Source organism: Mesoplodon densirostris, chromosome 10 (assembly GCF_025265405.1).
Source record: "Mesoplodon densirostris isolate mMesDen1 chromosome 10, mMesDen1 primary haplotype, whole genome shotgun sequence".
Lineage (NCBI taxonomy): Eukaryota > Metazoa > Chordata > Mammalia > Artiodactyla > Ziphiidae > Mesoplodon > Mesoplodon densirostris.
The window spans coordinates 38,875,839-38,889,321 of NC_082670.1; the positions used below are offsets into that span (position 1 = coordinate 38,875,839).

Genomic DNA, 13,483 nt, shown 5'->3' on the forward strand with positions numbered 1-13,483 from the left:
GAAAAAGGAAAAGATAAGAAAGTATCTGGGGGGCTTCCCTGGTGGCGCAGTGGTTGAGAGTCCGCCTGCCGATGCAGGGGACACGGGTTCATGCCCCGGTCCGGGAAGATCCCACGTGCCATGCAGCAGCTAGGCCCGTGAGCCATGGCCGCTGAGCCTGTGCATTTGGAGCCTGTGCTCCGCAACGGGAGAGGCCACAACAGTGAGAGGCCCGCATACCGCAAAAAAAAAAAAAAAAAAAAAGTGGAAATTAAGAATATGATTATCAAAATTGGAACTCTGAGGAAGGGTTGAAAAGCAAAATGGACAGTCCCAGAATCTTGAATTAGTGATACAAAAGATAGTGAAGAATATCTCAGAACAGAGGGGGGGGAAAAAAAAACACCAAAGAGATGAAAAGTGAAAGAAAAATTAGAAGACTGGGATAATAAATCAAGGATAGACGATATGTATCTAACCAAACGTGTAATGGAAGAAGGTTTCCTAGAGAAAGAAGAATCTTTTTTTTCTTAAGAATTTACCTCGCACACAGTGTTTTCTGTTTTCATTTTTTTTGGCTGCATTGGGTCTTCGTTGCTGTGGCTGGGCTTTCTTTAGTTGCGGCAAGCAGGGGCTACTCTTCGTTGTGGTTTGTGTGCTTCTCATTGGGGTGGCTTCTCGTTGCGGAGCACGGCTGTAGGTACATGGGCTTCAGTAGTTGTGGCATGCAGGCTCAGTAGTTGTGGCTGGCGGGCTGTAGAGCACAGGTTCAGTAGCTGTGGTGCACGGGCTTAGTTGCTCCGTGGCACATGGGATCTTCCCAGACCAGTGTCCTGCACGTTGGCAGGCAGATTCCTAACCACTGCACCACCAGGGAAGCCCCAGGATAGAAGAATCTTAAGACTGAAAGGGCCAGTTGATGGTGGCACACAGGAGTAAGGAGTGCTTTTTCACCTAGATACATCCTGGTGAAATTTCCCTTTCTTTCCTCCCTCCCTTCCTTCCTATTGAAGTATAATAGACTTAAAATATCATTAGTTTCAGGTATACAACATAATGATTCAGTATTTTTATACATTAACAAAATGATCACTATGATAAGTCTAGTTACCATCTGTCACCTTACAAAGTTATTACAGTATTACTGACTATATTCCCTATGCTGTACATTACATCCCCTGACATTTATTTTCTAACAAAATTTGTACCTCTTTATCTCCCTCACCTATTTCACTCATCCCCCTACCCCTCTCTCATCCCCCTGTTTGTTTCTGTATCTGTAACTCTGTTTCTGTTTTATTTGTTCATTTGTTTTTTTAGATTTTACATGTAAGTGAAATCATAGGGTATTTGTCTTTGTCTGACTTATTTCACTTAGCATAAATACCCTCTAGGTCCATCTGTGTTTTTGCAAGTGGCAAGAGTTCATTCTTTTTTTATGGCTGAGTAATATTCCATTGTATATATATCTGGTGAAATTTCTTAATTCCATAACTTAAAAGAAAATTTTGAACTCTTCCGGGGAGAAATAAGCTATATGCAAAGGAATGAGAATCAGAATGACATCAGACTTATTTGTGACACTAAATACTAAAAGACAGTGCTTTGAGCATTGTCTGTAACTGAATATTTTAAACCTAAATTTCTATCCTCAGCCAAATTATCACTTAAGTATGAGAACAAAATTAACTTTGGAGTATGCAGACTTGTGCCCTTTTTGAAAAAAATACTATAGGATATTCTAAAACATCACAAAAAATAAAGCCAAGAAGTGAAGATCCAAGGCATAAGAAACATTAGTGAGCATAAAAGTAATTTCCATAACATGACAGCTGAATTTGGATCTCTGAAATGGTAGAACTATAATGTTAAAAATAATAATTGTTTAACAGTATGGAGCTACAGTAATTAACAAAATGAGGTGCAAATGGGAAATGAAGAGGGGAAGCAAATGGTCTAAGAAGGTTTTCTTATTCAAGGAGAGATTATGCTGATTAGTCCACATTGATAAATATGTATATGTGTGTATGTATGTCTATATATATACACACATACACACATACTGTTGAATGATTTGTTTAAAATTTAACGTTAGGTACTAGTAAGAATAGCATGTAGAACTTCCAAGCGACCCTGCATGGAGTGGGGAAGTAAAGGAACGAGGAAAGTTTGATCAATTTAGTAAAAGTAATAAAGGAAGAATAACAAGAAAACATTATGTAGGAAATCAAAAATAAGATTGTAGGAATAAAATCAGTCATGTCAGTGATTACAAAAAATGTGAATGAGATAAAGTCACCTATTAAAGGCAGAAATTCTCATAAGGTTAACACAGTGATGACAAAATCTAGCTAGGTATTCTTTATAAATAAAACACCAAAAACCAAAATGGTCCAAAAATTGAAAATAGAGGAAAGATTTCATGTATGACCATGTTGAAATCTGATAGAGCTATGAGGGTTTTGGGGGTTTTGTTTTTCACATGCTTTTGAAGTATTTATGAATGTCCTGGCAAATTTTGTCCAGTAAGAGAGAACAGGTTCTTGAAACCATTTCATTATATATTTTTACAAAATAATGTAGTATGGTACTTGGGTCTAAAATGGATAGTGTTTATTCTTTCATATATTTTGGATTTATATAGCTCCTTCTAAAAAGGTATCTTCAAGTCTTCAGGTAGAGTAAAATCTTAGTAGAAAATAATCTTTTTGTTATTAAGAAATTAAGCCAGTGGACCTTTATTTTGGAATAGTATTAAAAAACAAAACTCCATATCAGTAAAGAATTTAAATAGCTCTTAGCATTTATTAAAAATAGGAGTACTAACATATTCAAAAGGGAAAATTCCTATAAATGAATGAAAATTACTACCATTTTCCTTAATGCCCTGTTTTCAGATTAATCATTAAATAAATATTTACTTTCTGGCCCTGAACTGTGTGTTGTACACACAGTTGTACACACTGTGAGGTACAAAATAAGATATTGCCTTTGCCTACTTTGAATTTTATTCATACTGTGACAGCTCTCTCTGTGGAGCGATTAAGTGGTTTCTTATACCAAGTTCTAAAACATGTTTAATCTGGTATAATTTACCACTAATTGCAGGAAAATAATCATAGCTAACATTCACTGAGTTCATCTCTGTCTATCCACACATAACACAGTATTTTCACATAGTAGCCACCCTGACATTAAATGAATGCATGCCAGGTATTGGGCTAAAAGCTTTAATTCAATACCTAATTTAATACTCTCAACAATTAGGAGTTAGCTGACATTATTTCCCCTGTTCTATAGATGAAGAAACTGAGCTTCAGATAATTGAAATGACCTTGCCCAAAGCCACAGTTGTTAAGTGACAGAATGGGACTGGAATCCAGTCTGGTGTAAAGAGGAGAGTGGTGAGGATTTGTATTGGTATAGAATTTATTGCTGTGTATGCTTCCTGTTTAGACTAAGGCATATAACCATTTGCATAAATGTTATTCTGTTCAAGTAACCAGGTTCCACACCTGCTCTCAGCATCTGTCCCCTCAGTGCCATGAGCAATCTTCCAGTGGTATTTGTTCATCATAGTACAAAATGGTACAGAGGAGGACAGGAGGCAGTTTGGGGGAAATTTGACCACCGTGCCTGAGGGGAAGAGTTTCTCTTCTAATCAGTGATTAATATGCCTCTCCTGATTTTAGAAATCCATCTCTGGATTTGCCTTTTCAGGGGGTCATTAAGATCCCACTGTCTCTTGGATGCTTTGCTCTGTTAGGCAGGAGATGCAGGCAGAGAGAAACTCCCTTGGCATGAATTAGGCAGCAGAGAAAACCCTTGCCGAGTGGGAGTAACCTGTCACAACCTGGTTTTCTCTGGCTAAATGACCAGTCTTGTCTAGTCGTAATGCCATTACAACATTCCCATTCAGATCCCCATGACCCAGTAATTGTTTTGGGAATGAGTGCAAAGCTATCAGACACCAACTACTATAATTAGAAAAGGGAAAAACAGACACTTACCAGAGCTAACGTCTTTAGGCTGGAGCGTTTACAGCACTTTTTGTGGGGGGGGTTATGGAGCCTCTTTCTCAGTTTTGCTTCCTAAAATACAAACTATACAGTTTTCGGGTTCTTGCATTCCAGTTTTTTTCCTTTCTGCAGTGCACTCTTTCCTTTCCCCCCCTATTTTAATCGGAGTACAAATTGCTGTCAGCACATCGAGTTCATGTGCCAGCCACATTCAGAACAGGGTGTTCTGTGCTCTTCAAAACAAAATTGCTCTAGGGCAGTAAGAGAACAATAAGTCAGAGCTCCAGTTTAAGTGATGTTTTGCAGCAGACTGGGCTCACTTGATGTGGTTACACTCGGATTGCGCAGCAAGGCTCGGGTAATTTGGTTCGGTTTGACTTCGTGGGGTTTGGAGGACCTCCCCCCTTTAAGTTACGTAGACTTTAAGTCAAGAGAAAATGTTGTCCCTTTTTAACTTGTGTATTTCTTTCTCTTCCCAAAAAAACCCTAAGTAGAAGCATCCTGTATGTACTTTTATTCTCTTTGGGCACGTCATAGATCATTTACTTCCCGTAAATCACGCTGGTTGGAATTAGCAACAGACCTCCTGAGCCCTAGAGGCCAAGCTCCCAGTGAGTCATGATGGTTATTATTAAATATTTATTAAATGAGTTTTTGCACTAAGCGATACAAGGTTAAAAGCAACCACAGGTCTTCTACAGCCAGAGCTGCCATGGTTTTCTTTGGTAGCAATTATCAAGACAATTTAAAAAAAAAATTGGATCTATGGGAGCCAGGCATGTCTGCATCTGTCACCATGATGGAGGTCCCTGCTGCAGCAGTCAGCTCCAAGGTGGGGAGGAGTTCTTGTCAGCTGTCTTATAGAACTTGTCACACCAGTGTTCCAATTCTAGAAACCAGTTAATCTAGCGAGAGTGTTTGCTACTTGTAGATGTAAAGAATCAATGGACTATACTCCCTGAGGCTGTGATACCTCTTCTTGCTATGACATTCCAGATAATGTCAGTATTAAAAGGTTTTATGTATACACGTAAAGACTGCTGCGTGTGTGCACGCACGCATGCGTATCAGTTTATCAATTTAAGACTCTGGTACTGTAGGTAGTGCTTATTCAGGTTCAACTTAAAAGAGATTTAATAGAAAAAAAAGATTGGTCCCTATATAAGGTAGTAAGTATTTATAAGAGTTATTGCAAATGTTTCCCTATTAGGTGGCCAAAAACATTAGTTCTACCATATATTGTTTCTCTTAGAGAGACCGGCTGCAGTGAACATTTTTTTTTGCTTTCTTAATTATGCCTTCATTATACTTTGACTTGAATTTTTTTTTTGCTTGCCTGCTTGCTTGACTTATCTTTCCCAACATGTTTATTAGTAGCCAATATTTTCTTTCCCTAATATGAAGGGTTATCACATGTAAAGAGAACTTCTGAAATTATTTATATAATTTTAATATCAAGTATATGCATCAAGCCGAAAAACCAGCCTAGGAAACTGACACACAGGCAGGAATCCTTCACAGAGTCTCTGGATTTCCTGTTTTGAAAACACATTCAAACTTGATCAACCAAAAACCACAACGAATGTACTGATAGTTTCCTCCCCCACTAAATGTACTCTCCATCAGGGAGGAAAACACTTCTAACAATAAACCTCACTCAGAAAGATCTGTCAACTAAGTTGTGAGCTACTAGGATAATAAATCTCAATGCTTGAGATATTCTATAATACGTGGACCGAAACTCACTTTGCTCAGCAAATCTTTTTTCATGAAAAGTGTCATCACATTAGTCTAAATTAAATTTCTTGGGCAGATTTAAAAATATTTAAAAACACAAGTTTTCAAACTCTCAAATTCTTTAGAAACACCAGCCTTTACTCCAGTAAAAAATATATTAAGCCTAGGATTCCTTGCAGAACCTCTCTAGTGTGTATGTATTTGAAAATAATAAAGTTGAATTTATTTTGAAACTATTTCCAATTCAAAAGAACTTTCACTCTGCTGCAAGCTAAGCTGTATTTTATCTAGAACATTCCAAAAGTGAGTTAATAGAGAGTCATGTGCATTTGTGAGTATGGGACATAGAACAAAATTTCTGTATGCCACCTCCACCCTGAGAGCCAGTCTAGCTCTTGCCCCTGTTTAGAAGGTCTGACTCGAGAGTCAGGCCTTCTCTAGTTTGGCCCAAGCGTCTTCGACTCCACCCTATGTCTGCAACGGGAACAAATCGGGATGGTATTAATCCTAGTGACTTAGAAAACGGTAGAGAACGTCAAAGCATAAATATCCATGTGACATTTCGGCCCCTAGTGTCTATGCCACTGCTGTTTACTCTTCAGGGTTTCTCTCATTTCCTAGGCCTGGGCTAAAGGTAACCTGATCAAATGATTAACTACAGGAATTAGCTTTGAAGCTGGTTTCTGGTCTACATTGAGAGTTATATTACTGGGCCATAGAATCGTAGAATTTTAGAGCTTCAAAGGACCTTTGAGATCAAGTAGTTCAAAAGTAGAGTAAGTTGGAATTGAATTTGTATTTGGAAAATAATTGTCTCCTGGAACGAATGTAACAGAACAAGTGATTTTTAGTCTCTAAAGCAAGTTATTGATCTAAAGTAGATCAACCAGTCTCAGAAAAGAAGCATTTTAGGAATTCCTTACATTTGAATCAAGGCCATTATATTACAGAAGTAGGAATAAAAAATTTTCTTATGAAAGACAAATTATTACATTGCTTGTCGAATGTTGTGCCGTCATACAAGCCATCCATTTTTCTTATTGAGTGAAAGACCTAAATGGAAAGGAATGAATATCTGTAATATTAAACGTAGTTGGAAAGTTTCAAAGAATTGTTTATCTCAGAAGAAAAAGTCTAACCAAGAGAAAAATATATATCTGTATGTGTTTTCCTATTTTATATTAACATAAAAGCCCCTTATGTAAAATTACCCTGGGAATGAGCTGAGTTTGAGTGCAGTGAGGAAGTAGGCCCTGAGAAATTGACCTCTTCACTTAACGTTTCAGAGGAGGGGGTTGAGTAATTTGATTTGTCGAGTTATAGGAGACTATTGATTCCTTCACATTTTACATTTATTACTGCACTAAGGGATTACAGATATGTTGATGATGTTGCCTTTGGCCTTTTCATTTTTATTCAAACGTATTTGTGAATGAGATTAAAACTCTCAAAGAAAAAAAAAGCTTCTATATTCAGTTAACCCTTTAATATCACTGGGGAAATAGCCATTCGGTTGTTTTTCAACCCAAGCATCCGAAGCCAAGATGCAGTATTAAATGTTTAAGCCTTTGTATACTTGATATTAAGTTTGTGGCATTTTGATAATTACCTATTAAATAATCTAGTATTTCTTGTTTTGTGTTATAGGTGAGGAAACCTCTCTCATATAGTAGGTTTAAGTTAAACCTGTGTTTCCACTTTATTATCCTCTAAGCTATCTTACTGATGTAGTTATCAGTAATTATAAGTTTAAACTTAAAACAGAAAGAAATATGATTGTTCTTAAATTTCCAGACTGGGTAGACTAAGCTTCAACAAGACATACCACGTATGTCTCTAGATGAAATGAGGAAGGAGAACTACTCATTTATCACGTCCCTGAATTAGCCAGTCACAAAGAGCAGCTCTGTTGACTGTCCTTCTCCTCTCCCTCAGTCCACCTGGAAGGCCGCTGTGGTGGAAGGATGTTTGATTGCAGAGATGTGGGGTTCATAGTTGGCGAAGGAGAAGACCACGACATTCCAATCGGAATTGACAAAGCCCTGGAGAAAATGCAGCGTGAGGAACAATGTATTTTGTATCTTGGACCACGGTAAGCAGCATACCAGTTCAGTACACAGTGAAGTTATCTAAAGAACAGGGATACACTTGCTTTTTCAATCAACCTTTTGCTATTTTCAGTGAAGTTAAGGCCAACAGTGGAAACAATTAATTAAATCAGGCTACAGTTAGTCACAGAGTGAGTTAATGGGCCTTATAATATTACAGACATTTGTAAGCCTATTCACTTGATTGATGTGTGTTCAGGGTAGGACTGACAGCAAGTTTTGCTTTTCTGTTTGTTTTGCCTGCCATATTGCCAAGAGAGGAAGCTGTTGGCCCTTCTCACATGATTCTCTTGCCCCTTCTCTCCTTTTCTCTAAATTAGGCAGGAGGCAGTAAAACGTGGGGGTTAGAAGTTGAAGAAGCACTTGGATGATTTATTACCACTTGAATTTGTGCCACCTGTTCTTATACAGACTCCCTGAAAAAGAAGTGTTCTTCCTGGATCTAAAGGCAGCAGAGATGACTCATTTTTGCCTAAATTTTTCCCATCATAAGGATATCCATTAGCACTACCAAGCTTAGAACTATCAGACACTAAGTCTCTCTTGTGAAAACATGTTTGGTATTATTTTTAGATCTAAAATTATACCATGAATCCAACCCTTCTATCTTGAGAAGTGGACCCTTGAGAGAAACCAGGGTGTTTTGATTCTGTTTGTGTGAAAGTGCATCTGCTTATCTCATGTTTCCTCCCTCTCTGGATCCTTGGATTTCAATCAGTAGGATTTTGAGTTATTGAGAATCTTGATGACCTGCACTTACCAATAGGCAATATTGTGCCTTTTGTACAGTTGCTTGCCTTTGTGTAGCCTCGGTCGTAATCCAGTGGCATATTTACCTTTGCCCTAACACTTGAGCCATTAATCGTATTTCTTAAGTGATGTTTTAGTCATGCCACTACCCACTTGAAAATCCTTGCAAAATGCTCTACACCTCGAGCCCTTTAGAGCTTTCACTGAGACACCTTTTATTTAATACCTTCTTTTTCTCTGTCTTATTCCTTTTTCAACTAGTATATTCCCACCTTAGTGTGTTTTATTTACATTTACTATGTATTTGTAGTTCACTTAGGTGAATCTGTTTCTATAAGGAACTTTTTAATTCAGGTGGTGCTATCTCTTCCATATCCAAGTAATATCTAACTATTTTTAATCCAGCATTCCAAAGTTACAGTAGTTCTAAACTCATATAAACAGAGTGGTATTTATGTCCATGTGTTTTCAGATCTAAGTTCCTTGAGGATGAGTTCTCTATACATTGTGAGCATATAATATGAATTGGTTCATTACATTTTAACCTAGCTGACAAGCCAGTTGTGGGAACAGATGTCTCAAGTTTAATGGCAAAGGGAAACAGGAATTATCCTTATATTTACTAATGCAAATAGTTCCTTGCAAGTTTAAATTGTTGTATGATTAGTGATTTTAAAAAAAAAAACATGCAACTTACCAGCTGTGTACTCGACTCTCCTAAGCCTTTAGTTTCCCTTTATGTAAAATGGGGATAACGGTATCTCCCGTACAAAGTTGTGGAGGACTGAATGAGATAATGCATGTAAAGAATGTAGCAAAGTGCCTGACACAGCCAAACCCTTAGTATGTTAGCTATTTTTGCTGTTGTGATGATTATCTCTCTCTTCCATTTTACTCTCAGACCATAAGGAAAGGGAAACCCCATTTTAACATATGGTAGATTTTTCAGGCATAAAAGTTGTCGACAAGTTTTCATAAATTACTAGATATAAAAGTTTTTTCATATGTTTTATGGAAATAATTTAGCATAGTTAGAAAGGAACATGTTCTTTTTTTTTTTTTTTTTTTTTTTTTTTTTTTTTTTTTTTGTGGTATGCGGGCCTCCCACTGTTGTGGCCTCCCCCGTTGCGGAGCACAGGCTCCGGACGCGCAGGCTCAGCGGCCATGGCTCACGGGCCCAGCCGCTCCGCGGCATATGGGATCCTCCCAGACCGGGGCACGAACCCGTATCCCCTGCATCGGCAGGCGGACTCTCAACCACTTGCGCCACCAGGGAGGCCCAAGGAACATGTTCTTTTCTCTTCAAGATGTTGCTTAGTATGTTGAGGAGTCATTAAAAGTGCAGAGTCTACACCAGGAGACTGTCCACACGGGTGCTGCGTAAGATTATCTGTGTATATAGAGAATCCCTGCCCACCGGGCATGCGGTGAGCATGTGCGGTGAATTTGCTTGTCTTACCAGAGTCCCAGTTATAGATACATTGCATTTGAGTGTGGCTATAAATACGGCTGTTGCAAATATGTGTTCTGTGTTACTCTTAGTGTCATCTGTATTTCACGCTCCAAAAACCCCAGGGCATATACCTTCTCTTTCATTCTGATAGACTCCTTGGCAGGATGTTTTCATAGTAAGGAGTTCCTAAAACACTTCCAGAGAAGCCATTTTCTCTCTTCTCATCAGGACAATGTCTTTAATATTGTTTTAAATACGGTGACTGATTAAGCTCTTTTGTTTCAGGTAAAATATGGCTAGTATTAGCTTTTTGCTTTTTTCTTCCTTATCTTCTGTCCTGCACCAACCCCAAACAAAAACATAGGCTGCCAAGAGCCAGAGTATCTCAATTATGCGGCAGTGTGGGTCAAAAACTAAACAACTTTCTGGGACACACAGAGTCTGAATTTAAATCCTGGCTCTACCACTGCCTCTTTGTGTGATTCTCAGGAAGCACTTCTCTCTGAGCCTCAGTTTCTTCATCTGTAAAAAGGAAGCAGTTGGTAAGAGCAGTTGCATACAAGGTGCAGGTGCTTCTTGTATGCACATAAAGGCTTAATGGTCATTAGCAGTCATTATTTGTATCTCTGCTCTCTGCAGGCACCTGTCAGTTTAAGAACATTGATACTGGATTCCTTCTGTTACTGTAATCCAGCTTGTCTTTTGGTTAAGCCTAGAATTCCTCTTGTGGCCTTCTGTCTTTCAGTCAGATGAATTTGTGTGCCCTGGGTCCCTCCTCGCCCAGCCTAATCCAGCATAAATCAGACAACTTTCTGTAAAATAGGAAGTCAGGTTAAATGCTCACAAAACAGTTCGGTATGAGCTTACGCCTCCCCAGGATTGTGTTCCACATGTGTCTTCACAGAGTTTCTTCATTTGAACCCAGGAAAGACTGTAGAAATCATATCCTTCCTTAGTATTCTTTAATCCCGTTGATGATAACCAGAACAATTTGGTGCCTGCCCTCAACCCAAACCCTCACCCTCCTCGCCCCCAGCCACGGAACTCCTATTTTTAAGCGTTGTAAGGCAGCTCTTCTCGTCCTCGGCACTATTGACATTTGGGGCTGGATATTTCTTGGCTCGGGGAGCTGTCCTGTGCATTGTTAAGATGTTTGGTAGTGTCCCTGACCTCTACCCACCAGAAGTCAGGAGCATCCTAGTTGTGACAAACCCCAAATCTCTAGACATTGCTAGCTGTCCCTGATAGGGATAGGGGATTAACCCCTTTTGAGAGCCACTGGTCTAAGGCAAGTGCCAGAGCATCTGTTGGGTTTGTACCTGTTTAGCACAGGGCTCCAAATAGAACATGCTGTCAGTAAACACATGCTCAGTGAGGACTCACCTGCCTACCTGATTCCCATCAGTTAAGGAATGTTCTTTTATTTACCAGATGGCAGAGACAAAATAGCAGATATATCGGTCTAAGAGCTCAAAGTAGAAAACTAGTCACCACTTCCTACAGTTGGCCACTGGTAATTATGTCCTCTTTTATTTCTTTGCTGAAGATACCCTTTGCCCTGCTATTAAAACTACCACACCCCATTCCTACCAGCTCTCACTCCATCTCTGTGCCTCTCTCTGGCTCCAGCTTCCATTTTCTTGTGTAACAGGGGAGGTAAATGAGTAAGCATTTTCTTCCTGAAAAATTCAGGCAGGGAGTAAAGAAGTGGTACAAATAGCAAGAGATGAGTGTTCCCACTCTAGTCCTTTTGCCCCAGAGAAAACTGAAGGTATTAATACATCAACTTGGCTTTGGCCTGGTTTCAAACCATAGCCTGAGAGTTTGAGTTTACTAAGATTTTTGCAGTGCCATTCCATATATTAAAGAGTAGTTTGCTTGAAACAGATGGAGCAGAGTATATTCCGGTGAACGTTTTCCTAATATGCTGGGCATTGTTCTGCATGCTGGGAAACCACTGAGCCAGACAGACAAAGCTCCATCAGAATTTCCATTCTAGTAGATGTGTACTCCTTAGAATGCCTTGGATGTGTTAAAATTTTAAATGATCCCCAAAAACAAATTTATATATCCCCGTAATTTTATTCAGTAAGTTTTGGCTAAAAAGTGTAGTGTTTTACAGTGTTATAGCCAGAGAGCTATGAGAATACAGTACAGAGTATTTCTCTTGATGAGGTATTAGAGTTTGCTGGGGCTGTTCTTTTTGAGTATACATTTGTTTTCTGGTATGGTTTCTGAAAGTCTTGAAGAAACACTATGAGGACGTATATCCTTCCTGATATCCTTTCCCCCATTTATCTGACTGGAAGTGGTACTTTTGGAAGGGGACAGCACTTTAAAGTTAAAAGCTTATTAAAACATACCTCTCCCAGGGCCTCCCTGGTGGCGCAAGTGGTTGAGAGTCCGCCTGCCGATGCAGGGGATACGGGTTCGTGCCCCGGTCTGGGAGGATCCCATATGCCGCGGAGCGGCTGGGCCCGTGAGCCATGGCCGCTGAGCCTGCGCGTCCGGAGCCTGCGCGTCCGGAGCCTGTGCTCCGCAACGGGGGAGGCCACAACAGTGAGAGGCCCGCATACCGCAAAAAAAAAAAAAAAAAAAAAACAACAACAAAAAAAACATACCTCTCCCAAACAGCACTGTAATGATTATAGTGCCTGTCTTCTCTGGGTCCTGATAAAGCTTCAGGGAAAGCCCTTATAGTCAAATAATGGCTGTTTTACAGAAAGAACTAGATATAAAATCAAGCAGAAAAAGAGACAGTGACATTTAAAATCACATTAAGCAAGCTGTCCCAAGGAGTGCAGGTATTGCATTACATATGAATATGAAGAAGAAAACTAACTGTAGCCTGGTTTCTTAAAAAAACCACAGCAGTGATACTTGGCACTATATCTTCTGATCAACATCTGGTTTGTCTTCAGGGCCTTTGATGTGTGTAGTTTGCAAGTGATAGCTCTATGCTGATGTGATGCCTCAAAATACTGAAGGGGTGCCTAGAAATACACCAATTCTTTAAAGTTTTATTTTTTTTACTCTCCATTTCAGATATGGTTTTGGAGAGGCAGGGAAGCCTAAATTTGGCATTGAACCTAATGCTGAGCTTATATATGAAGTTACACTTAAGAGCTTCGAAAAGGTGAGAAAATACCAACTTCTCTGAAATCATGACAGATTTCTTCTCCATCCACTTCTTGTAAATTAGTATCTTATATTACCAGGTGGTATAGATAGATGGTATTTGTTTGTATATTGTGCTTTTCATGACCAAGTTTGTCTCCTGTCTCTGACGCTGCTACTAGAGCACAGGACAACTGATACAGCACAGCTGATACACAACCAAGGAGCTCAGTGTTCTTATTTTGTTCCTATGTGTCAGCCTTTTTTTTTTTATTAACTTTTTTGGGTAGAAGCCAAGACTTGTTCCCTTATTTGTTCCT

General features: G+C 39.2%; 1 protein-coding gene across 5 annotated transcripts in view; it reads left to right on the forward strand.

The window, feature by feature from the left end:
- Positions 1 to 13,483, forward strand: part of FKBP5 (FKBP prolyl isomerase 5) — a 111,669-nt gene that overhangs the window by 83,674 nt on the left and 14,512 nt on the right. For all 5 annotated transcript variants that reach the window (XM_060109385.1, XM_060109383.1, XM_060109384.1 and 2 more), the window contains 2 exons: positions 7,671 to 7,827; positions 13,092 to 13,182. In XM_060109385.1, coding sequence (XP_059965368.1) covers positions 7,671 to 7,827; positions 13,092 to 13,182 — 248 coding nt within the window. The remainder of the gene's footprint in view (positions 1 to 7,670; positions 7,828 to 13,091; positions 13,183 to 13,483) is intronic.